The 27,727-nt window shown below is 54.3% G+C and overlaps 1 protein-coding gene across 2 annotated transcripts in view; it reads left to right on the top strand.

Annotated features, from left to right (window-relative positions):
* Positions 1-27,727, top strand: part of OSBP2 (oxysterol binding protein 2) — a 162,347-nt gene that overhangs the window by 107,395 nt on the left and 27,225 nt on the right. For both annotated transcript variants that reach the window (XM_064522377.1, XM_064522376.1), the window contains one exon: positions 2,404-2,654. In XM_064522377.1, the coding sequence (XP_064378447.1) occupies positions 2,404-2,654 (251 nt within the window). The remainder of the gene's footprint in view (positions 1-2,403; positions 2,655-27,727) is intronic.

Raw genomic sequence — 27,727 nt, 5'->3', positions numbered from 1 at the left:
CTCTCCAGCGGCGTTCTGTGTGGTGGATCACAAGGCACCCAACGCTTGGGTCAAACTTGGTTTCTCTGCTGGCCCTTTGCACTTGGCTATTCTCGTTTGAACTCTGCCTCTTTGTGGGCCCCCTGGGAGCCCTCTCAGCCCCACCAAGTGCTCGGGAAGTCTCTGTGTGGACACAGGCCACTGTCCACATTCAAGAGGATTAGATTAACTCCACAACTCAGGACAGCTGGTGCGAGCAAGGCCTGAATTACCTTGTTTGGCTGATCTGCCTGTTGTACTTTGGTTCTGCAGGTGTTCAAGGAGTTGTTGCCTTTTACTGCAGAAGTGGTTTCAACCATTGGGTCTGCTAAGTGCTTATGGCATGTGGGCATGGGCATTATCCTGATTACAGGGGGTTTATTAGACTTGTTTGCTCTTCTGGCTGTGAACTGTGTGTCTCTGGCAGTCTCCAGACTGTAGCACCACGCTCTGCTCTACTGCTGCTTTGACTCTCCAGGTTGATTTTCCTTTTGTATTTTCCAGATTGCTCTGATTCTTGTAGTAGAAACACAGCTTTGATACTGTTAAGTGAAGAGCTCTTTCTCTTCCAGTTCCCTTAGCTGACCCAAGAGCTGTAGAATTGATGTACTGATATTGAGTGATGGCTGAACATCACTCTCAATACAACATTTTGAAAGGTCTTATAAATGAACTAGGAATAGAAAACCCCCCACTCATGTATCAGCCAAGTATGGGCTTCTCTCCTTGCATCCTAGCACAGAAAAACAATGTGCCACATCCCTGTTATAACTAAGGCACCTCCAAGGTCTGTTCTTTGCAGCATCACGGTGTCTCTTCATTTCTTTGACTGAGTGGACATCCTGGTCCCCTCCCTGTTCCCCCAGCCCTGGCAAAGAAGCTGCAGGCACTAGGGAACAGAGTGTGTCTTCTCTTCATTCCCAGTCAGTCTGCCGGATAGAAAGGGTTAACTGCAGGAAGAAATTCATTCTATAGGTTGAGACACTTCTGTTAGATATGCACCTCGTGGAGACATGGTGATGTTTTTCTTGGCTCAGAATGTGGCATCCGGTTCGTGGCTGGTGTGAGGTGTAGGACCTCTTGGATGGCAGCGGTGGTTGAGCCCGTTGATCTCCTACTGCCCAGAACTGCTGGTGTGGTTGAGTTGAGGTCATTTCGCTGAAGAGCCTGGTGTGCCTTCTCTTCAGTAGCTGCCCCTAAGCACCAGATATACAGATTTCAGAACCTGGTCCCTCTCTGAAGGACCCCGTGGTGGGCACAGGACTGCCGACCACTTGTACCAGAGCGCCAGGGCAGGCCGAGCCCATCCCTGAGCTGGGCGACCCGTCCCAGGTGGGGCAGGAGGGTCTCCATGGAGGTCCCAGGGGAGCCCGCAGCAAGCAAGGCCGGTAAAACGGGCCGGCGTTTGTGTGTCGCCAGCCAGAGCGGCACAGTGCGTGCCTGGGGTGAGGGCACAGAGCAGAAGTGCCCACAGCCTTTCCCTGCGCAGACCTGCTCCGCGCTCGCTCGTTGTGTCCGATGTGCCAGGTAGTGCCGTATCTCAGAGCCTTTCGCTTCTCCCACCTGCTCAAGGGACGCAGCATAAGGAAATCCACTGCATCCTGCTTGCTTCTCAGGTTCGGCTTGGTTTTTGGTTTTTAAGTCACCCGAGTGTCCAGAAGTCACAGCAATAACCATTTCCTTTGCACGTGGGATCCTTCCCTGCTGCAAGGGAGCTCTCTTCCCCGCTGTTGCAGATCTTAAAACGGGTGTTTCCGTACATGGTGGTGGTTGGAAACCTTCTCTTCCCGGCTTCCCCGGGGTGGGAGAGGAGGCCCCACGCCCTGGGTCAGGAGCAGCTCCCTGCCACTGCGGCGCTGAGCGAGGCCAGTGGTGATGGGGAGATGCTGAACGAGAGGAGGGACTTTCCTGCCCTCTCGAGGTGTCGTGGTTTTGGAGAAAGGCCAGGCTGGAGCCTTTTCTTCTCAACCACGGGAGCGGGGAAGCGGGAGGTTTGGGGCGAGGACACAGCAGCCCTTGGCGGCATCAGTGCACCCGCTCCACGCGTCACCCCGGGCCACTGAGACCGAGCACTGAATGCCCTGAGCTTGCACGATGCCTCCTTGGGGCTCCGGCCAGCATCCCCGAGAGCTGCTCCACGCCAAGGCCGGCGTTTGGCCACCCCGGGGCTGGCTCAACGCCTGCGCTGGGACGGTGCCGGCTGGAGGGGCACCTCTGCCTGCGGCCTCCCCGGGCGGCGGGCGGAGCAGGGAGCGCATCGCGCGGGCGTCCCTGAGGCTGCTGCCCGCTGCCGCCGCGGAGGAGGAGGTGTCCCCGCGCGCCGCGGCGGCGCGCAGTCCGGGGGTAGCCATGGAAACGGTGTTTTCTCCATCCCCCCCTTTGCAGATGACTCGGGCGATGAGGAGCCCGCCTCGCAGTCTGACAAGGGCGAGCTGCACGGCACGCTGAAAACCCTCTCGAGCAAGCTGGAGGACCTGAGCACTTGCAATGACCTTATAGCGAAGCACGGGGCGGCTCTGCAGCGCTCCCTGAGCGAGCTGGAGAACCTGAAGCTGCCCGCCGAGAGCGGCGAGAAGATCAAGGCGGTGAACGAGCGAGCCACGCTCTTCCGGATCACCTCCAATGCTATGATCAATGTAAGTGCGGAGCGAGGCGCCGGCGCTCGGGTGCGCTGCGAAACGCGGGGCTACTCTCACGTCGGGAAGCGTTTTCTCCTCCTGTCCTTCCGTTTTGCATGTCCCTGTTCTCCTCCTGTTCCCGAAGGCTCCTTCCTCTTCGCGGCGCCCCGGTTGCTCCCCGTGGCATGGCGCTCTGGGAGCGGAGCGCGAGGGGCTGGCGCGAGGCTGAGGGACGGCTCGGGCACAGCAGCCAGCGGTGAGCAGAGTGTTAAAAGTTTACGGGCGCAGTGCTGGGAGTGGGCCCGGCTGCTCCGTGCACCCTTTTGCCGTGCTGCTGCTGGGACGCAAGTCTGCTCGGCCCCTGCAGCCCCTCGCTGGGCCTGCAGCTCTGCAACGTCCCCGCGGCAAGGCAGAGGCTCCGGGCGTGATGGGCTTCCTGGCTGCTGGGGTTGCTTTCCAGCCAGCGCAGCGGTTCATGGCCCATTTCCCACTGCCGGTTCAGATGCACATCCCAGATCATACACATCTTCCTTGAGTTCTGTGCAGCTCTCCTCATTGTTTTACACAACCCGGGGACTTGCCCGTGGTGTCCAGGAGCTGCTGCGTGCCCGGCCGAGCTCGCCCGGGCCGGTTTATCGTAGGTTGCGAAGTGCCCGGCAGTCGGTCGCCGCTCTTTGCCCTGGTGCGGCATGACGTTCTTTCTGTTTTTTTGGCCAGCAACATCTTCTGACGGGGGTGCGGATCTGCCCCCATCGCAGGGGACCATCCTTTTAGGGGGAGCATTGTTTTCTCGGGGGACCACTGGGGAGGGGAAGAGTAACCTAAGTGCTGTGGACAAACCTAAATAAAATATTTAAAGCAGGAAAAAAAAAAGCAGCCTGTCAGACCTGGAATAATATATGACACATGACAGCAGAGCTCAGGGACTCGGGAGTGGAGCAGTGCTGTCTCTGAGCTGTCTGTTCCCCAAAGCAAAAGCTAATGTGTTGTTTTAAAGATGTGTTAAAAAAAAAAAAAATCCTCCTGGCTTCATGCCAGGAGCTGGAGGGCATTCATTAACCTCTTTTCTCAGCCTGCCTGGCTTTTAGCATCAACGGCAGCCAACGCACCTAGTGGGACAGGTGAAGAAGCGGGAGCCAGCCCTGCTGGGCGCTGCCCCATCGCCGAGAGCCGCCCGTCGGTGCGGGAGGCGGTGCCGCGAAAGCCTGGCGTCACGGCCCGGAGGCGGTCGCAGAGCTCACCGGACGCCCCTGCTCCTCAGATTTTGTAGTTATTGGCCAAAAGGGTTTCCGGAGATGGTGTTTTGTGTTTTGGAGTGGCTTTGTGGGTGCTCGTGCAGAGCTCTCCCCGTGGAGAGTTTGTGAAAGTTTTCCGAGTGAGGATTGCGTAGTGTTAGGCGTGGCGCGAGGCCACGACTGGCCCTCGATGCTGCAGGAGAGGTGGCAGCCAGAGCCCTCTGGGCTGGAGGAGCAGCTCGGTGTTGATGTTACCGACTGAGAAGGACTAAAGGAGGGATATAGAAAAAGCAGCATGGCCAGGAAATTGCTGGGGCAGAGGACTTCTTCAACAGCCTTTTGGATAGAGAGGAGCAGGACAGCGTTAGCTCTGCCCAGGCTAAATGAGGATGTTGCAGTTGTTGCAACGTGAGATGGTAAGAGCCTGAGTGCAGGTTTGTCTGGGTGGTAGGAAACATCACAGAATGGTTGTGCAGGGAAGAAACGGCAGGAATTCAACACAGTTTGGCTGGGTCCGAAGCAGACATGAGGTAAGAGGTCTGAGGCGTTTTCAGCTGGATGTCAAAGAGATCTGTTTTAATAGCATCTTCTTTTTCACTTCAGCTCGTGGCTAAGCTTCTTGAGGAGATGTCAGAAGAGAAAAGATGATAATGTGTGAGAAGGCAGGATGGGAGAAGGAGGGCAGATCTGGGGCAGTGGTTTCGCCTCCGTCTGCTTTCTGATGAGACCATTGCTTTGGGATGAGTGTCTTGAGAAGTAAAGTGCTGTGGGAAGAGAGGCAGGATCAACACCAGAGTCCCCAGGGAGTTTGGGGCAGGTGCCCTGAAGGATTGATTCGTAAGGAAGGAGGAGAAGGAGCAGTGGGCAAAGTCGTGGGAGCCCGGGAGCGAGGGAGACCACTGCACCCTAGCACTGCATACCCTCGCGGTGGCCTGGTGCTCCCGGCTACACAGTGGCAGTGACTTACCACTACCTGTTGTGATTAATCACTTTGTTATGGTGTTTTCCCAGCAGGTCTGTAGTTCAGCCTCTTGTGCTAGGTGGAGACAAGTGGTGATGGTCATGGATTCGAAAGACCCTATTGGACACTCAGATGCTGTCAAATTTTCACAGAATCACAGAATGGTTGAAGTTGGAAGGGACCTCTGGAGATCATCTAGTCCAACTCCCCTGCTCAAGCAGGGTCACCAAGAGCATGTTACCCAGGATTGTGTCCAGATGGCTTTTGAATGTGTAGAGATCCCATGAGCACTGTGTACCTCAGTTTATCTTCTCTTTAGGATGGTGTAATGCCCCAGACTTTTATGAACTGCTGTGAAGACCCTGGTGGGCAGTATCCTCCTGTTTCGGGGTGGCTCAATGCAATAGAAAGGTACCAAAATCTGCCATGTTGAAATGTTAACCATTGCTACAGAAAAACACATGGCATCAAGCCATGTCCTGGCAGTGGGTGAAAATACACTCTCCTTGAGTCCACGCAGACTTGTAGGCGTCTCGGGGCTACTGATTCCAAGTGAGCGCAAGATGCTTTTGACAGGCTTGTAGTTCCTTGCAGGAGAAATCAAATCATCCTTGCACGAGTCCTTTTGGCCAGAGAGATTCCAGCCTGCGGATGCTCCGTTTCCGCATGGCGCCCTTGGTCACGACATGGGCAGAGCTGGGAACTGGTGCGAGTGGTGCTGCCGTCCGTGCACACCAAACTGCGCTAATTCGCTCCCATCCAGCCTAGCTGAAGCAGAAGGCAGCCCCGAGGCGGGAGGGCATGGGAGCGAGTCGTGTGAGGACTTTCTCATCCGTGCCTGGTGAGCAGAGATTGGCTTTTGAAGGCCATCACATTGCTCACGTCCATGCCTCGGCCTGCTGGAGACAAGCATCGCATGGTGGGCTGCCTGGCTGATCTGTCGAGGAGGTCATGCCATGTACGCGCTCACGCCTGCTGCTTTCTGTGGCCCCCGCAAGTCCCTGGCTGGCAGTGTGGCTGTGCTCTGTGCCCTGGTCCCTCTCTGCCCTGGGTGATGAGCCTGCTCTCGCTGGTGGGCGAGGGATGGGCAGAGAGGGTCCCCTCACAGGAAGGCTGTGCTTTGCTCTCTGCAGCAGGAATGAGCGCGTTCGGGGCCGCTCGGCTGTGTGCGTTCCGTGTCTGCAGTTTCCATCTAGCTGTGTGTGATCTGATTATGTAAATGTCCCTGGAGCCATGGGGAAGAGCGTCAAGCAAGTAGAAATAAATAAATGCATATGTAAATAAATCAACTTTGCTGTCGAGGCGACGTTCTTGGTGTAAACACGCTGCACACTGCTATGGGAGACCTGGCGAGCACGTGTGCGGAGCCCTGGTTTGCCTCGTGCAGCCAAGGGGTGTTCTTCCTTTGGAAGATCTTCCCTGGCTTAAGCTTGTGGCATGTTAGAGGAGAAAGTGGTGCATGTTGTCTGTATGTGAGGGATGCGCAGGATGGAAGAGGTAGATTTGGCCAAAGACAGAAGAGAGCAGGATGTGCCAGGTAATTATGTTTTACAGGTGAGGATTCAAACCTTGGAGGGACTGCATGACTCTCCCATGGGCCCAGAGGTGACCTGTTGCAGAGCCAAAATTTGAGCCCAGACCTCTGTAAGCCGCCCGTTCTCTTCACTCCTGTCCTGGTGATTAAACCTTACATAATAACAAGCTTGGTGAGAGCGTGCGACAGCATTTCAGCCTTGCTAGGGCCACGCAGAGAGACCATTCTGAGCGGAGCTGTGAGGAGCAATGAGCAGGAGACGCGGAAAAGTGAGTCGCAATCTGCTAGGGGGGAGGAGTGGGAGGTACATAAAAATAAAAAAAAACAAATTAAAAGAATAATTAGAGGAGCAGAGATGAAAAGCAGCATGCTGCGTTGCGTAGACTCTTCCAATGAGCAAAGAGAGCTCCCTTCGAATAATTTTGCAGCAGACAGAAGGTGAGAGGGCCTTGCAAACACATTGAGGAAGCCAGTTTGGGAGTCAGGAAGAGCTCAAAATGCTGTGGGTGTTGCTGGAAATAGCTTTTTAATGGGAATGGATTTGCTACAGTGAAGTTCAGAGACAGCTGAACTTTATGGAATAGTGTAATAGCCGCTGTCTCCTTTTTTCTTTTTATTGTGCTTTTTAAAGTGACGTGCTGATCTGAGCATGGAGAGCAGCAGGGCTGAAGTTTGGTCTTGTGTTATTTTCGGTCAGTGCTGTCTTAGTTCTCATTGTTCCTCGAGCTTTTTTAGGAGTTGTTTACCAAGGAGAAGAGCAGAGGTAGGGAAGGTGCTGCTGCCCTGCTGCAGATTTGGGTCATTTAGTTGAACCTGTAGCAGGATCTGAGACTGTCCCACAGTGCTCCGAGGATGTGAAAGGGCTTTCAATCCAGTCCACGTCACAGTGCGTCTATGTGGGGATGGCCGACCCGGAGACTCGGCTGCTTTGTGAGAATGACTTTGCTGCTGTGGTTTGCACGGTGAGCACTGAGTGGACAGGGAGGGCTCCCTGATTATATTCTCAAAAACACATTTGTTGCTGCCCAGTGATTGCCACCAGGGATAAATATTTGCGGTGGGACAGGTGACAGAAAATCAGAAGCCGCCGAGGGGGAGCGTTGTAACCCAGGCTGGAGGGAAGCCTGGTTTAATTTGATCCCTGTTACCTATTCCTTGGTGTGGTTATCACTCTGGATTCCCATCAGCATTTCTCTCTGTCGCTTCCTGGGAACTGGGCATGCAGCCGATGCAGGGGCTATGCCAGCCCTGCCTGTGACACTCGGAGCTGCTGTCCCGGGTTAAGTGTTTAATGCCATGCCTAATCTGAGCCTTGGCTGAGGTGACTTACATCTGCGTCTCCCCCGTCTGAGTGTCCGGCTGAGCCAGGCTTGCTGTGGATCTGAGGAGGAATGGAAAGGTTCTGTAGGCCACGTGCTGCTTAGGGACATCTCGGAGAGCTGCCCGGTGGCTGTGCGCGGGTCATCCTTCTCCTGCACTCAGGACCAGCTCTGCTGGTGTCACCCGTCCCGGCCTTTCCCTGCGGCACGCTGCCTGCGGGCAGCTCGGCTCCTGGCAGGGCTGGGTGACAGCGTTAGTGCCTGGAGGAGAGATGAGAGCGTGTGCGTGCCTGGGGAGCCTGGCCGTTGAGCACCAGCAGGTTGGCACCGTTGCTCCTTTCCTGGCTATGAAAAGGCGGTGTCGCCCTTCTCCCTTGGGTGCGATTTTCCTCTCCCGCTGGCACCAGCTTTGGGGCAGGGGAGCGTTGCTGCAAGGGGCAGAGAGCGTTTGCCCAGGGCCGTTTGGGCTGCCCTCCTGCAACCCCCTCAGCACCCTGCATGGGAGGCGGTGCACAAATTTGGTGCTATTTTAATGAAACGCTAAGCCTCCTGTGCCCCCTTGGTGGCAGCGTTATGACTCCCAGCGATTAATCTGTAACCTGAAAATTATTTCAATATTAAACCAGACTTTGATGTCGAGCACATGCTCCAAGCTGCTCCATGCTCCCCACTCAGCAGCGGAGAGCAGGTTCTGGCCCTGGGTGTAATTTTTAATGACTTGTTTCAGTGATTCATAAACAACTGTATGTGTCTGGATGTTTGAATGAAAAATTGCTTAAAGTTAATAGGCAGTGGCGTACCCAGGGCTGCAGTGCTGTTTTGATGGGCCCTAGATCCGATTGCTGGTGCTTCCTTGGCCACCATTAGTAATTCTTCATCCCGCGTTGGAGCTGCTGACTCCCTCTGTGCTTCCGACAGAAGAAATGAGCTGCTGTCAGCGTTTGTGGCTGAGCGGCGCGGGGCTGCGTCAGCGCTTCTCTGGCCAGACATTTCGGGTAGCTTCAACTTCCCCAGGATTGCTTCTCCGGGCAGGCAAATGCGCGTAGACACTGAGGTTACTGCGTGCATTTTAAAGGTAGTGCAGCTGTGATCAGAGCAAGGTTGTTGGGTTGATGCAAGCCCAACTGGATCCCTGCGCTGAGCTTGCTGCTGGTCCAGGGAGGTGTTTCCATCCTGTGCCAGGTGGGAACAGGCTGCTTGGAGGTGGGTGGCGAGGTCTGGCTGATGCTGCGCGGCTGGCGTGCTCCTGCTCAGGTGAAATGGGACTGAGCATCCTCTGAAATGGCAACGTCGAGTTGCTTGCTCTTGCTTGTAGCAAATCTCCCTCTTTGCGTTGTCTGCTGGTGGCGGGGAATGCCTCGTGCTCATGGTTCGCTCCGTGGGATCTGGCGGTTATGGGCCTGACTGCGTCCCATGCTCCTTCCTGCAGACCGTCTTGCTGCCACGTGCCAGCCGGAGCGCTTTTTGGTAAGGGTGGGTATCCCTGCTGCAGATGTCCCAGCTGGCCCTGCGGGCAGCTTCTATCCTCCCCTCTGTGCTGCGTGTCCCACCACACCTCTCGCGTGATCTGGGGGGCTACGCCAGACACAAGCCAGACCAACCTAGTGTGCACCAGGAGTGAAGCATCTCCACTCACTTGCAAGTTTGGAGCGTCCTTTCCTTTCCCATGTCCTGGGCTGCTCTGGGCGGCTCTGAGGATGAGGAGAGCCTGCCAAGACCCTGCTTCCCGCCAAGCCTATCACGGCCTGTGGGGCTGCCCAGGGGCTGGTGGGGTCCCAGAGGAGCCCTCGCCCTGTGCATCCTCAGTGTGGGGGTTAATTCCGGCCCCGTGCTTAGCAAACACCAGCTTCTGTCCCTAGAGTAGCTTCAGATGGTGGTTGCCCGTGCCGTCACCCATTGCGGCCCCACGCAGATACCCTAGTGCGTAAAACCAAAGCAAAGCCCTGTGGTTTGGCAGGATTTCTCCTCCCCTGTGACACTGGTGCAGTGGTGACCCGGTCTTCCACGCCTGCTCTGTAACGGGGCCCGTATAATTATCTGCACTGCGCTGTGACATTTACTCTAATCAGCGCATCTAAAACCATGTCGCAGACCCAGAAATCCCCTGGCCTCAGAATTAAATCTCTAACCCCAACCTAATCCTCGTCAGACGAGAAAGGCACAGCGAGGGGTCCGCGCGTCTGTGTCTGCCCTGCAATCTGGCACCGCGCCTGGCTGCCACGAGGTGCTTCTTCCCTGAGGTGCGTTGCTCCAGTTCTCTGCTGTTGATTTATTCTTTCCCTCCCCACTCTGCTGTGGTCTTCTTGACTCCTGCTTTGCCAGAGAAGAAGAGCCCAGGGCATGGTCAGAGCTGCTCCCGAGCGTTCGGGGAAGGAGGCGAGACGGCAGTGCCCTGCGAGGTGGCTGCGCAGAGCCTGCCTGGGGCAGGATGGGCTGTCAGGGATGGAGACAAGCATGGGCTGGAGGAGTGGAGCTGCGAGATCACCCTGGTACTTACTGCTGCCAGTCCCCTTGCTGGTGGGGGAAAGGGTGGCCTGGGACTTGTTTGAGCTCTAAGGGACCCGTCCCCAAGCGTACAGCTCCTGGCATGGCCCTGGGCTCCAGGAGAGCTGCTGGCACTGTTAATGCAAGAGTGGAGGTGCAGAGTCCTTCTCCTGGGCTCTAAGCTGCCTCTAGGCAGAGCACTTTCTCAGAAACATCCTTTATTGCTTTTTTAATTTAGAGGATTTAAGTATGAGGGTATCTCTGACCAGACCTGTCTAGACAGGCAGCACCTTCCCCTTTTCTGACATCCCCCAGTTCCTCTCATCATCCTTCCCCATGGTTTTGCTGCCATTTGCTGAGTCCTTGTAGCTTGCTTTCTGCCCTGGGCAGCCCTCCGGGAGTTCCCCAGCTTCCTCTGCACTAGGAGCTTCCCAGGCGGCCTGCTGAGCAATGTGGGGTAGCAGGGACCTGGAGGAGGCTGGCTTTGTCCCACCCTCTATCACCACTTGTGGGCACACAGCCAGGCTCTGACACAGCCAGATTGTTTTGGAAGTACCTGTGCTCAAGCCTCATACGTGTCCAGGGAGCCTATGTACCAGCAGGAGCTTTCAGCTGATGCTCCTGCAGATGACTTGCTCGTGAAAGTCATGAAGATGACACTGTCCTCACCATGGCTTGGGGTCCTGGTCAGGGGAGCAGTGGGACAGCACATGCCTCCCTATTCCAGCTCCCTTCCAAAATGCGGTGTTTTGCAGGGATGCTGTGTTCACCTGCCCTGCAGAAGGTTTTTGGCCTCTATCCTGCAAGTTCCCCTCAGAAACTCATGCTAGAAGGAGACGGGGGCTGTTTCTGCAACCCAAATCCTGAGGATGCCTCTCCCTGTACCAGACAGCTCTGCCCTGCCCGGTTTCTGGGCTCAGCATGATAACTTTTCTAGTCTAGCTTCTGAGGAGCGTTTTGAACGTTTCTGCCCAGGGAACTGCTGTATAGCAAGGGTTGCTTTTCAGTGGGGTTAGCACATAAGAGATGGGAGTGACACCATCAAAAATCGATGGTGTTAGTCAGCAGTTCTGCAGAATTCGAGGAAAGGCTGGCCAGACGTTTCCAGAAATGCACCCGCCATAGCAAGGTGAGTCCTTTCAGTACCCTGTCTATTCTTCTAGGATGGGAATCTGGCTACAGCCTGTAAGACGCACAGTGGGACCGTAGCAAGCGCTGCAGTCGTGCAGGCAGTTGCATTGCTGCTGTGTGGTTATTGACACTTTCAGGGCAGGACTGGGGCACAGAAGGGCAGTAGAGTGGCATGTTGCTGTGTCATTAATCCCTTTGCTTGTTTTGCCCGTTGCTGTCTGACAAAGGCCTTGTTCGGCTCTTCACTAGGCTAATGCACTGTGACACATGGCATGTCTCTTCGGGTCCCCCTTTCTGCAGTGCCTCTCAAAGGAGGATTTACTGAGATGGAGCTACTGCCGTTTTACCTGGGCAGAAGTTACCTCCGCTGGTCAGTGTTGGAGATGAGTGGAGTAACGGGTATGCTTCAGCTGGATGAGCTACTTGTAAAAATAGCTACTGCTCATCCAGCACTTCTCATCGGGCAGCCGCAGAGCAGTCTGCAAGCTCAACTGTATGGTTAGGCACATTGCACGAGGCTGAAACCGAGGTGCAGAAAGAAGTGACTTCCTCCAGGTCATGAAGCCAGTGCAGTCAGAGCTGCCCACCTGAAATAAGCAGCATCATGATGAGACAACCTGGCTTAGTTTTTTTTTTAACCATAAAGGCGTTTTGGATTCCCCAGAAGGCAAGGCAAGCCAAGGGGAAGGTAGAGATGTTACCCCGTGCCCCTGAAATGAGTCTAGGTGGGGAGCAGCAGGGGTTTCCTGCTCCCTGTATCAGTTCCCTGGTGATGGGGCAGCTCACTGAGACCTGCTGCTCTGGTGCTGTTGGCTCTGCTGCTTTGCAGACCTGCTCCCTGTGAAGCTCCCCATGCTGCTGCAATGATTTTGATGGTCTGGGGAAGCAAAGCAGGAGGAAATGACTCCAGCAGCCTCTCCTAGTTACACTTCAAAAGGGGAAGAGGCCCCTGCAGGGAGCAGAGCTTCCAGGGTTGGTGCCTTCTGGCAGAAGTGGGCTGTACGCGCAGGGAACGGAGAGTCCACGCTGCTGGTAGTGTGTGGCAGGGAAAGCAAGTGGCCGGTAAGAATATCAAAAAGAGAGGCCAAAGAAGTGAGGGTTCCCGAAAAAGAGCAGTGAAACCCCACAAAGGAGCGTTGGGCTCCCTGGCAGCCGGGCTCTGTGGGGCTTCCTGGTGTGAGGTGCAAAAGTCCCGTCTGAGTTCCTGGTGCGTCTTCTGTCCTGCCGCGGTGTGCCCCCAGCACAGTGCAGCGGCAGTGCCAAGCCGAGCCCTCTGGCACGGCTCTCAGAGGATGCTATCTGTCCCCCAGGTTTGGGGTTGAATTTTGCCAGTACTGCTGGCTGCTGCTGTCACACGGAAGCACTAAGCAAATGCTTCACTGCTTTTCCATTGGAGAGCAGAGCTCTGGAAACCAGGCCCTGCATCTTGCCCATGCCACAGGTCCTTGCTGGTGTTGCTTTGGTTTGTAGCCCACGAACAGCGGTGGCATCGGGGCAAAGGCCCCCAGAACGCCTTCAGCTGGCGACGCGCTGCGAGTTTTCTCCGTACGCTGCTGTACCGTTTTGTGAGCCACCCACCGACCCGGGATCCGTGGCAGCAAGGGAGCGTGCCCGGGGCTGTGTTAGTAAACAAAACGAGTCGGCCCCCGTGCCGCTCCGCAGCGGGACAGGCTGGGCTCCTCTGCAGCGCTCGGCGCGTCGCCGATGGTAGGGGCTGGCTCCTTTATGACACTTTTCAGAACCATGATGAATACTTCCTTTTATCGTGCCTAGTGTGTGATGAGTATGGATTCTGTAGCCTACATAAACGCTGTGTGGGTAATGGATTAAAGGAGCCTCTGTTAACACAGCTGTGTTGAAGGATTTGCCACTGTTGCTACACTAATCCTGCCTTTATTGCAAGGGGGTGGATTACACATCGGTAACAGCGCTTATTGCAGGCAGGCTCTCGCCGTAGTGCTGGGGCTGTCCCTGGGCTACCTCTGCTGGTTTGGACCTGGGATGGGTCTCTGAGGAGCTACACCTCGGACAAAATGTGTTTGGTAAATGGGTAGCCAAATAAATTAATGTTGCCTTGGCTTCCCAAGAATGACTTGAGCAAATACAGAAGAACTGGCTCGTAGCTTTAGGGTTGGTTTGTAATCTATAATGGTAAAATTGCTTTTATTTTAAAGTAGTGCAGTTACTAGCCCATTAATCGGGACAGGGGCCATTGTAGTGTATTGTGACAAAGTAACAGAAGATGCTGTTTTGCAGTCCCATTGCAGCTTTCCAACCAAAAGCCTCAGCTGTCTGTCAAACTTCTTCCAACCAGCCCCCACTGAGGCTAGTTAAGCTCCCATGAGGCCTGTCTCATGGAGGGGAAGGTTGATGTCTTTATTACATTTAAGTGGATGGCCCAAAATAACACAGTAAGTGAGTAAAGCTCCCAGGAAGACAACCTGTGAGTCCAGATATGACTCCCACCTGATTTTAGATGTCTCCATCTGACTCTCCAGGGAGTCCCCCCTGGACTTCTGTCATAGTCCCTAGAGACGAACAGGCACTGCCGGGGCACAAGTCACCACCTCGTAGGGGACCTGCACAAGCTTTGGGAGCAAGATCCTGCCCGGGACCTTGGGTCGCTAGTTGGGGTCTTGCTGAGATGCTGATGTTAGCAGAGTGCCGTGTGTGCCTGCAGTTCACCAGGAGGTGGGTTGGACCACACGGTGCTGTGGTGTCCTTATGATCACCTTTGGGCATTAGTGAACTTTCCTGTGTCTGTGCATTTCTGTGGCACCCATTTCCCATGGATCCAGTCCTCCTCCCAATGTATAGTTTAGAAGGATGGAAAGAAAAGCAGCAGGGAGTAGGGTGCATTTCGGCATCTGAACCACATCTCCTGCCCCCACAGGTTTTTTAATGCAGTTCTGCCTTACGTTTTGGTGGTATCTCTTCCGCTTCCTTTCCCTGTGTGCCCGCTGTTAGTTTACCATGCCCATATCCTGTACGATCTCTAGTTTTCATGGCCAGATCACACTCATGCTCCTAATGAACAGCTGTCATGACCTGGTGAGGGGCTCAGTCCAGCACCTTCTTCCCGGCCCTCCTCCTGCCACCAGTCCTACAGACCTGCCACTGGGAAAAGTGGCTCTCTGAGTGCCTGTGTCCTCTCTGCTTTGGGCAGCAATAATGCTTCTGAGCAGGCTGAGGGTCATTCCAAGGATTTCATACAGATTTGCTGTCATTTAAGCAGCCTGTGTTTGACAGGGATATTTCTCTGTGTCGCTGCTTCTGATGGCGTCCAGACAGGCTGTCTTCAGGCCCCTTGGGTGGCTGCGTTGTAACAGCGCTGTCGCGGCGGATGACAAGACTTGAAATCACGTCTCATTCCAATTTGATTGCTTATGCAAGATGATTTTGGGATTCAGGCTGGCCCCTGTCTTCCCTCTTTGCACTCCTTATATTTTCCCTTTAGGTTTCTGATCAGAGTGTTTTAGTAGGAGGAAGAAGTTAACCTTCTCTCGATGCAAATGCTGTGCATATCTTGCTGCTCTAAATACAAATTGCTAATTTCTATTTCATGCCATGTGACTGGAGCGCTGACCCGGTGTTAATGTGCTCAAAGTTTATAGCACCTAACTAAAGAAGCGAATCAGGAATCGCCCTTCCCTTCAGAGAGATTTTCTTCGGTAAGCAACAGTGCAGATGTGTCCCTAGGTTTGATGAATCCAGGAAGGAAGTGAGCACTTATCTTTGAGGCACCAGACACATGCAAAATGGTGAGAAGCTCTTTGCTCCAATCAATGAAGTAACAGCTCTTGCTGAATAATTCACCTTAGAAAAAGAGATGATTGCACACATCTGGCAGTTTCCCTCTCTTATGTAGCTTCTGGGCAATGAAGTGGTTCTTCTGTGCCGTCAAAGGAGGCATCTAGATGGCCAGCAGCAAACGTCACTCCCCAGGACAGTCTGTGCTTCCTGGTAGGTTTTTTCCTTCCCCAAACCCTGTTCCTGTGGTTAGATTAGCGACAGCCGTTCTTCTGGGACCATTTGGGCAGGTCAGATTGCAGGCTCCAATACATGCCCTCAGCACCTGTCTGGGGCAGTCGGAGGCGTATCTCCTTGGAGGTGGTGAAATCATCAGAGAGAGCAGCCTTGCGAGGCTGTTGTCATCCCCCGTGGTTCAGGGCCCAGTGGCAGAAATCTAGCACACGCTGATGTGGTCGTTTGGCTCGGCATAACAGTTGGCACTTTCAATCTAATTAAGTTAGTCTCTCTGTTCTGTGTATCTAATATTGACTGTCTGCTCCCCGTGAGATCCTAGGCTCTGCAGAGAGCGTGGGAACATCGCTGTTGTGTGCTCTGGAAGGTGGGCGACAGTTCCCCACAAGAAGGAGCCGAGGAGCCTGCTCATGTATGTCAGATTCTCACCTGGTAGGACACAGGTCACCAGGGATGATGGTTTTCAGTTGTATAAATACTCTGCAGGACTTTGATGACATTCCTTTTAGTCTGAAACAAGCTGTGAAATCTGCTATGTTTGCCATGACGAATGTGTGAAATCTGCTAAATTTGCCCATGCTTGCTGCCGCTTCAGGGCCCTGGCATAGATCACAACGCTGGCAACGCGGCATTGCATCTCCTCCTCACAGGCAGGGTCTCGTCAGCGTCTTGCCTCTTTCTCCATGATAATTTGCAGGGACCTCCTTGGTGCTTCTCCACACAGACACGCTCTTGTGGGTCTTGTCTCTGGCAGGCCACGAGAGCTGCTCATACACTGTGCCTGGGGAAGAGTTGTCCTGCTGCCCTCTTCCCACTCCTACCTGGAGAAGACAAATGCAAAGGCTGCTAGTCCTGCCCTGGGTAAATAGCACCAGTCACCTTGGCTCCTGCCTCCTCGTCCTTGTGGAAGCCATGGTCTTTACGGTGATGTACGTTCCCAGCATCCAACACTGAGTTAGGACCTCCTGTATGAATTGTTCTACCCCTGGAGGAGAACAGAAGAGATCTCCATCTTTTCTGCTACCAGGTCACAGGTAGTACTGGGCTTCCCCTCAGGATCTTGCACCTGTATTGCAGATGGATGGAGCTTCCTTTTATCATCAGTTGCTGGTGATTTGCCAGAATTGCAAAGAAGATGAGTTGTAAGCACTGGCTGAGACGCTCAGTGATGACTAAGCAGCGCAGCTTCTTAGCCTTATCTTCTCTGGGAAGGCTGCTTTTCTTTTTTTAAACACGCTTGCTTGCAAAGTTGAGAACATCTTGGTCAGTCTTCTCAAACCTTGACTCCATGCTGTGTCAGTGCCAGGAAAAGATGTGGTCTCAAAGAGCAAGCTCCAGGCTGCAACTTTGGCAATTGGACTTTTGGACTCTGATCAGCTACTGCCTTGCAGCAAAAGCTGTGGCATGGTGTGCCACGTCCCCTCTGCAAATGAGGAGATGCTGGATCTCCCTCCCTGGACATGGGTTTATGGATTACTTTAATGTGGTTGTTGCTGTGTATTAGTGATGCAGAGGACTATTACTGGAGACAGGTTGGGACAACACATGGTGGTCAGAGGCTCTCACCTGGACAAGTTCTTGCTGCAAATATGGGTGCATGAGGGAATGGCTCACAGTTGAGGGCCAAGTGGAGCTCGCACTGTGGTGACAATCTGTAGGATAGTGTGCTGCTCCTGGATGGGGCCAAGGCCAGAGGAACAGCTGCCCCAGCTTGCCCTCTGCATGGATAGCTGTCCATGTCACCTTTAATGGCTGAGTGAAATCCCAGCAGAACTCAAGGACTTTAGATTGGCTATTTTTGGCATGAAAAACAGTTGCTTTCTGACATTGTCACTGTTTGCATGCAGGCAAGCTTTGTGAAGCACCCAAGGAACAGATGGCTGAGGAGAAACAGGCATCCTCCTTGCATATAAAATGGTGCGGTGACTACTGGAAAGCAAATGCGTCAGGTGCTTTTCTCATGTCAACCAGTGTTCCTGCTAAGGCTCCTGCCTCTGGCCGTGGCACCAATGGGGATAGGAAAGGAGACCGTCCTCCTCTCATCTCTAGGTGAAGCAGCAGGGCTTTAGACTGGATGTCCAGCAAAGGGGAAGGAGTCAGCATGTGTCCTGACACTCCCTTGGACAGCAACGGAGGTGGAAGCCCAGGCACTGCACCTGTGAAACAAAGACACTGCTAAAATGCAGCAGCTGCGGTGGGGCAGCGATTGCTGAGTTTAGTGCAGCGCCTGGGAGACTTTGGCATATGGGATGCGATGTGGTCTGCCCCGAGCTCAGTAGTGGCTGGGAAGCTGTGGTGTGGGTCATCTCCCTGCTAGATGCAGATAGGCAGCTGTGTTGATGATGATGATTGTATCTGTATGAAGGCCATATCCTCATATACGCTTAGCCTTGACATCTATGTCATACAGCTCATTTGGGAATTGCTTTCTGTTTGATTTCAGCTTGCAAGCTGGGTCTGCAGTTTCTTTTGTAGTACATACCTGGTTCATCATTGAGCCTCTTGTCCACTGACCTTTGCGAAAATGGCTGTGCAAATGTAACATGGATTTGTGGCTGTGTCTTGCTCACAATCCAGATCAGATTCATCTGTAACTAAATTTAGCCATCACCCTGTAAGTGTTTTATAAGCTGGATTTCAAGACATTGTTCCCAAGAAAGCTCAGTGGATGCAATTGTTTTCAGCGTTGAAGTGCCGTGCCAATCTGTGAGGGATTAATGGAATGAAGGAGCAATGACCTGAGACACTGAAGTTTAGCCTGGGGTTCACGTCCCCTCGCCTCGTGGTAATCCACGCCAGGATTGGTCCCAGCCAGGCAGCTGAGAGCCCTGTGCGTTCAGCAGAGTGAGATCAGCACCTTCGGGGAAAATCTGCCTGCTTTGCACACCTCCGCTCGGACAGGACTCGTCGCCCTCTCGCCGGGCCCACGTCACAGGCGGAGACTGGCTGACACGGGTTTGCACGGTGACGGCTGATGCTGCGGAAGGCAGATCGCAGCCTTGGAAGGCAAACGCTTGAGAAAGGAAGGGCTCTCTTGTGAGTTTTCGAGTTTAAAACCGTCGATAGAGCAGGGAGGATTAAATATGAAAGCATTTGTAGAGTGCAGTGACGAGCTGCCTGCTCTATTGCTCTGCAGGGCTTAGGCTGTCGTCCCGAGCAGTTTGCAAAATCTGTTGCTGTTTGGGATGAAATGGTACCGCACACTGAGAGATGCTGAAATGCAGGAAGCCGGGCAAGGGGTGTGAGTGGTGGCGCAGGTGGTCTGGGTTTCCTGTTGGTGCTTCCTCTGCCTGTTCGAGGTAAGGTAACAGCCGTGCGACGTGCCCCTGGCGGAGGCGGGCGACTTCCCAGCCACTCGGCCTCCCTGGCTTCTCCCGAAATGGCTGTGCCCTGCGAAGGGACGGCGACGAAGTGGGCCAGCACTCAGAGGTGTTGAAATGGGGATGATGAGGGTGAGCTCAGCCCGGGAGGGCAGCTCACGGGTGACTTCAGCAGAAAAGAAATCCTCCTGGCTGCCCCGGCACGTTTAGGTGCCGCAGGGCTGCTGTCGCTGCTGAAGTGCCCTGTGGGGGTCCAGGGCTGGGGTACGAGGGGCACTGGGACCCATGCACATGGCCGTGGAGCAGGTTGGCACTGCTGCGACTGCAGGACGCTGGGAGAGCTCTGCGTCCCCGCACGCAGCCTGTTCCATCCTCTGGCTCGTGCAAGGAAGGGACACGTTGAGCTGCACCTCTGCCTGCTTCTGCCTGGGCTGGATCCTTCCCTGGGGGCTGCCGCTGGCTTTGCTGGGGCAGACTTTGGACTTGTGGTTTTCTGCCCGCACCACTGCCTCCCACTGTGAGAAGGAGAGTGAATATATGGGCTCACTGGTGGGCACGGGAGCATGCCGCTGAGTTACAGCAGGAATCCTCAACTCTTGCTCCAGGGGCTGGAGGGACCGAGTTAGTCCTGGCTCCGCGTAGTGTAACTCCGCGTGGGAGAAGCCGAGGGGGTCATCCAGCATGCAGGGTGGTGCTGTGTCCTGCAGAGACATCCCGTGGGTGGGGAGCTGCAGATGTTTTCACTGTGGGCTTTCCTGGCTCTGTTCAGACCTGGGCCGCTCTCCGCTGGGTCAGTGGGAACAGCCTGTCTCAGTTCCCGGCAATGCGCTGGGGCTTCTCCGTGGTGCAAACGCTTCAAAGAGCTTTTCCAGCACGGAGGGTGAAAGTTAGGGAAACTTCAGCAAATCTGTTAAGGGAAGTTGCTCCCTTTTTTGTGCCGCGTGTTCTGCTCTCATCCTGCATCATCTGTATCCCGGAGCTGGCTCGTGCACCTCCACACCATCTGCGGGACCTGCGTAATGGGACTTCGTGAGCCTCAGGTACTTCTCTGCAGGCGGCAGGTTGGCAAGAAGGGCACCGAGTCACTTTGCCGGCCCTGCATCCCGGCTGGCCACAGAGCCAGTGCAGAGCAGTGAAGCAGCCGAGCTCTGATGCTGACCCCTCGCAGCTGCCACTGCGCTTCGCCAGATGGGCTGCAACAGCCGCTTGATTCCTGTGCTGGACATCTGGCGGGAGGAAACGTTGCACAAGAGGATACGCTCACGGGCTGTCTCGCGGACTCTGTCTCGTTACTCAGAGTGCAGGCGTTGATTCTTGCAAATGTCGAAGAAAATCACCGCACTGTCACGGTCAGAGGGCTGGGCTGAAAGTCCTTCTTGCAGTTAAGGCACTTGTCTTCCTTTCCTAGGATGCTGTTGTGGTGTCGAGTGTACATCTGCTAACGGTGTGTTCGGTGCCGTAGATCCCTGAGCACGCTGTGGAAGGGACGCTTGGGAGTCGCCTTTGCAAGCAGCAGCAACGCTTAATGCACTGCAGCCCCGTGGAGTTTATAAGCGGGTCTGGGTGGAAGGGAGAGTGATTTCAGGGGGCACCTTTTGTGGGCTGGTGATTGTGCTGCCATTAATAAGGTGGCCTGCTTTGCCCTGCTTTTTGCCAGCTTTGCGGAGCTGGTGGATTTTGCCTGAAATGAAGTGTTAAATCCTTAAAACAGTCCCTTCTGCTGCCCTCAGAATCCTTGAGTCTGGAGAGGCCTTTGCTTTGTGGAGGAGCAAAAGAGGCTATTCTTTTCCTCCTGCCCCAAAAGCTTTGCTGCCCTCGCTGTTGCTAGGCCACCTGGAGGCTTCTCCATTGCTCCCAGGTGAGGCAGGTAGACGCTGGCCCGGCAACTTGAAATAAAGTCATTTGATGAGGAAGGAGCCAGCCCTTGCCAGCTTGGTCAAAATTGCTGCTTGGAGAGGATTTCCTGGGGAGGGGGAGAAGGGGAGGTTCATTTGACTAGGTGGTAGAGCTGGCATTAGAGCAGCCCAAGGGTTAAATCCTGCCCTGGGCTGTGCAGGGCTTTGTCTCTTGCTGCAATGGGAGCTTGACAGAGCCCCCAGCAACCCCAGCTGCTGTGCAGCATGGGCTCAAGCCCTCCCGCCTTGCCTGCTAGCTAGTAGCTCATGCAAGCTCTGTGCCACAGTTTGTCTGTGGTCCTCATGTGCCAGGCTCACCCCGGGAGCCCCTCCGTGCCCGGCAGCACTCCAGGCACAGGGAGGCAGCTGCCAGTGTCCTTGCTCCAGCTCGGAGAGTGACAGCAGTGGGATTTGGCCCGAGGCAGATGTGAAGTAGTCAGGAGACATGAGCGTTGGCATGTGGCACATGGAGGTAAATGTGGATTTGGGGGATTATTTAAGGTTTGCTTGCTGCTGCCGCAGAAGTCTTTCTGACTGCATTCCTTGGGACACCTTTGGGATCCTCTGCCTGTGGTGCTTGGCCTCTCTCAGCCTTGGTCCTCAGGGGACATTGCAGATTCTCTTTTCTCCAAAGACCCTTCTAATCCTTCCCATGCAAAGCCCTCACCCCCCAACCTGTTAGACCTGCCAATCTGCATGTGTCAGCCTGGATTCAGCCTCTTGGGAGCCTTAGCAGTGTGCAAAGTGGCAGCAGCAATGTGTGACAGTCTGAATTGTTTTGTTCGTTTGCAAAGGAGCGATCAGAAATCAGGGCCCTGTGTGTTAGGTCCTGTGCATGTGAAAGCCTTGTCCTAGAGCTTAATGGGTTTTGAAAGATCCTGGAGCAGGTATTTTATGTGCCTCTTTTGCTGATCTGAGCACTGCAGTTTCAAAGCACTGTAGTTTTTAAACACTGTTGTGTCATCTGTGGTCCTGATCCTTGGCAGCTTTGCGTGTGAAATCGCAAAGGCCTTGCTCACTTTGCTGGTAGGAGGATCTGGGCTCAAAAGCACTGGGACTAAGGCTTCTCCTTGCCTCTTCTCTTCCCGCCCATCTGATCTGCTCCCATCTCCTCAGCTTTTGGTGCCTCTCAGCATGCCTGCGTGGAGAAAGATGTGTGGAGACCACCTGATGGTTCTGCTGACTCCTGCAGGGTCTTCTCCTGTGCTGAGCCTGCTCCTGTGCCATTGTGTTCAGGGAACGTCCTTTCTCCCCTTCCTAAGCATCTGCTGTCTGCAGAGGATCTCACCATCTTCCCCCAAACCTACAGGGCCTGCACCTGGCAGAACATCCCACCTCTCCAACCTTGTCTCTCATTTGCCTTCACTCCCCGCTCCCTTGGGACCATTCTCCCGACCACCTTTTCTTGCTCTCCTCTCGGCCATACAAGCACTCTCAGATTCCTTTCTGTCCATCCTAGGCTTGTCCCTCAGTCCCCTTTGCTGCTGCCTGGATTGCCCTCACCCCCGTGGTTGCCCCGTCCCCTCCACGGCTGTGCTGATGGGGCATTTCCCCATCCTCACCCTTGCGGAGTTGCTCGCTGATGATTTCTCTCCCATTTTCCTCTTCTGCTTTCGGTCTGCTCTGCAGCCATCCTCTCTCTCGCTCACCCCAACCTGCACTTTGTTGCCGTTGGTCTCTTTTTCCTTTTCTCCCTGATGTCCCATTTGCTTGTCATTGCACTCTTCCTCACTCTTTCCACCTGCTATGCTACTCAGCCTGGTGTTTCCAGCTATTTCTTGGGCATTATGTCCTGGATTGAAGGTCCTGCAGTTCCTTCAGTCTCTTCTAGGGTTCAGGGAGAGGCTGAGGGAAAGCCACTTTGCACCATCCTGCCTCCACCCTCAGCACTGGAGAACCTGAGACTCTTCTTCCTTCTTCAGCTTCTCTTCCTGACCTTCCTTCCTTCTCCTCACTCTTGCTGCCTCGCCCTTTGCTGCCAACCCCTTTTTCTGTCTCTATCATCCACCTCTTCCCAGGTCCCTTTCTTGCCGTGCTCAGTGACTCCTCAACTCCTCACCCTCTCCAGAGCGTTTCTGCCTTGTTCTCTTTGCCTCTGCCTAGTGCTGCCGGCAGAGAGTGGAGGGCTCGTGCCATTTGCATGGAGCACTGTGTGTCTCCTTCGTAACAGCACTGAGCAGCCCTGGGAGCCAGTAAAGATGTGAGAACGGTGCTCAGCCAGCTGGAAAAAGCATCTGGCCACTGATTAATGTTACTGAGGGCGGTCGCTCAGGAAGAGCAAAATCTTCCCAGGCCAAAGCAGGGGATCTGGGCTGCATTTCTAAAGTGCCAGGCTTGTGGCTGACCTGCCCCTGGAGGAGTCTCATGAACAGTTTCCTCCTTCCGGAGTTGTTTTATCTGGGCGACGTGGGCTGTCCCTGTCTGTGTGTCCCACCACGTAGAGCAGCACTGCATCTCACTGGTGTGCTGTCTCTGTCCATTAGCTGTACAGCTCTGGGTGGGGTACGCCAAACAAGTCCTTTTTTGTGTCTCAGGGGGATGGAGGTGGCGTACTACAGTTTTGCTGGAAGCAGAAGATAGCGCATGGGGTAAGCGTGCAGTTCTTTGGACATTTGCAGCTCTAATGCAAGCACTGTGGAAAAAAGTAAGTGCTGTTGCAACTGCACTGTGTCTTCTACTAAACGTTCCTGCGGATCTGCCTGGGCAGCTGAAGCGCATTGGGACCCTGCGTGCTCACAAAAGGAAAGCTGATCTGTGTGTCTGGGCTGGCTTTGCTGATAAGCAGTGGATCGGTGCTTAGGGAAAGGGAGAGCTGGGCGCAGTCCGCCCTACGTCTGGGGGGCGGCCGTCAGCACGGGAAAGTCGTGTCACGTCCTTCGGTGGAAGGCACCAGTGAACAGTATTTTAATTATTGCTTCTGACAGGTCGGGGGGGCTCCAGCCGCGGAGACCGTCACATAGCACATTGTGTTTAATATGCATGTTTCTTTGTCTTAGGAAAAGATTAGCGTGGCATCACTGCTCCTTGCTCGAACAGGCACTGCAGCCCTTGCAACCAAGTGCTGGAGCTTTAACATGACATCCCAGCGAGTCTCCCCAGTGTGTGGTTGCAGAGATCAGCTAGGCTGGGAACAGCAGGAGCAGCCTTGGCTAAGGTGGCTGCAGAGCTGGGGTCTGGCGATGGGGGTTTGGACAGCGTGAGGGTGTGCACTGCTTTTGCAAGGTCTGTGTGGTGCTATTGGGGTCTGTCCTGGACAGGCGTTGACACGTTGGGTGGGGTGCAAGATGCGGTGACTCGGGCCCTGCAGTGACCAGACAGGTTGAGAAAGGGTGGGAATTGCATGGGTGCTGGATTTATTTTGGTTTCGCTGCCGAGGTGTGACCACAGAAGAGGGTTTTGGTTGCCTACAGGGCAGTGGATGCAGGCCGCGGTCTGAGCAAAGGATGGAGGTCAGAGCATCACTTCAGCCAGGGGCCAAGATGCTGCTCCTTACAGACTGGGAAGCAGCCTTGCTCCCACTTACACCTCCATAAATCAAGACTAGCGCCGTTGAGGTCAGTGGAGTGATGTGGGTGTAAAAGGTGTTCGTGAGAGCAGGATCAGGCCCAGCACAGTGGGCAGAAGGCTGCAGGCTGAGACCTCAGGAGGGCCTGGGATTTGTGAGGGTGATACCCTGGCACTGGCCACACTATAAGACTCTCCTTTGAGAGGCTCTGCTGGTTTCAGTCACTCTTTTTTGGTGCTCCTCTGCCCTTCAAGAGGGGTCGGGGGGGGGGGGGGGGCAGGCACCCTGTCCCTGAAGCCACAGCAGAACCTGCCACCTCCAGTCTCACCCAGGGGCTAGGACTGAGTTACTGAGCTCACCCTCGCTGCAGGCCAGGCAATGCTGTTATCTCTGCAAGGCAGAGCGACTTTCCGGGATTGCTGGGGTCTGTGGAGGACCTGGATGCTGGAACGGAGTCTGCCAGGCACTTACACAGCTATGGGGAAGAGAAGGGCCCTAACCACTAGGCCTTCCTCTCGCTGCATACTCAGCCAGTAAAAACAAGGAAGGGGGGTGATTCAGGAGTGAAGGATGAGTTGTGCTGGGGCATCAGCAGTTCCCATGAGGTCTCTCCATATGGGTCGATGAGCATCCATAGCTTCAGTCTCCTTTCATACTCTGCACCATCTTGCTATAAAACTGGATTAATAATGCTCATTTGCTTGGCTGTTAAGCTGATGCTCACAACTAAAGGTCTGGAGTTGGACAACCTTTGTCTCAGGATGTTCTTCTGTTACCACCTCTGACGTTTTCCAGCATTCGCATGGCATCACTTGTCTTCAAATAAATGACCATGAGAATTGCCGGTACTGAGCAGACCTGGGACCGTCCAGTCTGTGTGCTGGACGCAGCAGTAGCCCAAACATTAGTGTCGGCAGAGAGTGCAATACCTCCATGGTGAGCAGCAGGGACGTGCACGGAGGGCTTCAAACCTTGGCTGGGTTGGTTGCACATCCATTCTGGAGCCCCGCTGGAAGGGCAGACTTGGCTCCAACCCTGCTGTTTCCTGACAAACTTCTGAACTGGTTCTGCACCCTCAGCCTCCCGTGGGGCAAGAAGGCTGCTTGCTGCCGTCACCTCGCTGGGTTAGAGCCTACCCGTGGGCTGTCTTGCCAGGCTGTGATTTCTAATCCTGTTTCCCTGCATTTTGGAGCTGGAAAGGAGTCATTTGCAATGCTTCAGCCTCCAGTTTCCATCAAGGAGTGTTGCCGGGAGAGGGCTGGTGTCGCAGATCTCCTGAAATAGATATCTTGTAGGCTTGTGCTTTTCCCAGCTTAGGGACACCCCACGCGGCAGCTCTCACAGGACGCTTGCCAGCAGCTATCCTTTCCTTCTCCCACGGTGCTAATGCAGTTTATGAATATTTTGTGTTTGAAGCAAATAACATGAGAGAGAGAAATATATCAAAACAACATTTTTTGCAATGGCAGGGGCTGTGAGAAAAATACAGCTTGATAATAACTGCTGTGTCCTGAGCAGGAGAAGGGAGTCTGACATCCTCCATACTCCATCTCCACATGGTTCCTGAGGACCCAAAGTGCTCTAATAAGCTGAATTATCCTCCACTCTTAGAAGCAGCACCCACCCTTGGAGCAGGTGGTGGGCATTTGCTTAAAAACTCAGACGGGCCAGACAGGAGCAACATTAATTGCACACAGTTGTACCGGCTGGTTGGGGAAGGCAGGAGACTGCTGTTCTAGGGAGGATCCACCAGCGGCACTGTGGCCTTGTTGCCTTTGGCCGGTGAGGGCCTGCGGGACGCGGTGGGCTGGGGACAGCAGCAGGTTAAGAGGAGACCTTGGCCGTGAGTGAAGCTGCTCTTTGGACGTGTTGGGCTCAGCTCGTAGGACATGAAGCCCCCAAGCCCTGAACCTCGTGGGCAGCTGCTCTTGGCAGGGTTGGTGCATCTGTATGCTTCATTAGATATCGAGGATGGTAATTCTGGTGGCTCTCAGGATGGGACGGCTCTGGTTACCCTTTGCTGAGGCAGGAGGGTCCTTGGGCTGGGCTCAGCGCAGCCTTCCTGGTCAGGCTGAGCAGTGTTGGGGCGAGCTTCTTGCAGGGACCAGGGCTGGGCAGAGAAGCAAAAACCCCTGTGCAGGTGAACAGCACTTGGGATGTGCAAAGGAAACAGAGCCCTTTTTCTGTCTGCTCCCAGGCATGGCCTTGTTCACAGCTCCGGCCTCATGGCCCCACAGGGAGGGTCCTGGGGAGGCCAGTGGCAGGCTTGGGCATTTCCCCCTACCCCAAATCTTCCCTCTCCTCCCTGTGGCCTCTCATCCCATAGATCCACACGGCCACAAGTTGTGGGATGCTGCAAGGCATGTCATCCCGACCTGGTGCTCAGGTGAGGCTGCTGCTCAGGCCACAGGGAGGTCCCACAGCCTCCTATGTGGCTTCTTGTGCACCCCGGAAAGCCGTGGTGGCAGATTTGGCAGCATGAGGACTGTCTGGGACCTTCCTGAAACCTCCAGACCTGGCTACACTCAGGCCTGGCTTGGTGGAGAGGTGAGGGAGAGTGTGTGCAGCACTGATGGCCGCTTCTCAGTGACATGGATTTTCTGACATAGATACGGATGGAGTCACTCTGCAGATATCCCTTCTGTAACAGGAGTAGTGTGGATCCTCAGCGAAACTCTCTGGAGCCTTGGGACAGGAGGACCCAAGGTTTTATCTGTTACAATTCTTATTTAGGACATTGACTGATCCTGAGATTTCTCCTCCACTTCATTTGGGCTTCCAGCTCCCTCATGGAGCGCTTGGAAAGTCTGCCTTTGCGTAGCTCATCTGTAATCACTTCCTTTTTCTGTAATTTACCCTTATACCAGAAACGTTCCATTTCCCATAACAATCTTAAAAACTGCATTTAATTGCAGCAGGATAATTACAGGTGATGTTCTAGTGCATCATTTGAAAGCATTCAACCCCCTGAGCTGGGGGCAGCTGGCAATTTCCATATTATGTTCCAGGGAGTGGCCCTGAAGTGGGTATTTCTGTGCAAGCAGTGTGTGCTCTGACTGCAGAGACAGGCCCTTCAGTGCAGATAATGAACTTTCCCTGGCTGAGAAGGTCAAGGCCACTATCTGATTACTTGCCAATGTAGTATTATCCTCTTATCGCAATACATCAGCATGATAAAAGAAGTTAGCATGCCAGCTCGGACTACAGTTTAGTTTTAGCTAGTGATGGCAGTCTTTGGAAAGGTGCAAGGGTGAAGAAAGACTTTTTCGTGGAAAGAGACCTCAGCTCGAGGCTGGGGAATGCAGCATCTGCCGCGTGTGCCTTTGCTGCATGCTCTGTGGCTGCTGGCTAACTAGCAAACGTGATTTTTCTGGATGCAGGAGAGGAGCTGAGCTGCTACTGGAAAATGAGATGAAAATGTGGTGCTTTGTGAAGCACCCTAGAAATCTGCATTCCAGTCTCTTATCCTTCCCTCAGGAGCAAGGAGAGCTTTGGCAACCCTTGGCCATGTGCTTTGGCACCGTGCTCTCCCGGGAGCATCTCCTTCCCATGCCCTTCCTGCAGCTCCACGAGGTCTGCAGTCATGTGAGGAGGACCTGGATGGTCCCCATCTGGTTGAGGGGCTGGAGGACATCAGGAGAGTGAGGATGGGAATACGGCTACGGGATTGGGGACAGGACCGGCAGACCCGACGGGATGCCCCGTGCTTCCCTGCCTGCCTCC

The sequence above is a fragment of the Dromaius novaehollandiae genome, chromosome 17, assembly GCF_036370855.1.
Source record: "Dromaius novaehollandiae isolate bDroNov1 chromosome 17, bDroNov1.hap1, whole genome shotgun sequence".
NCBI classification, from domain to species: domain Eukaryota; kingdom Metazoa; phylum Chordata; class Aves; order Casuariiformes; family Dromaiidae; genus Dromaius; species Dromaius novaehollandiae.
Note: the sequence above shows the minus strand (reverse complement) of the source record. Positions and strands in the feature narration are given on the sequence as shown.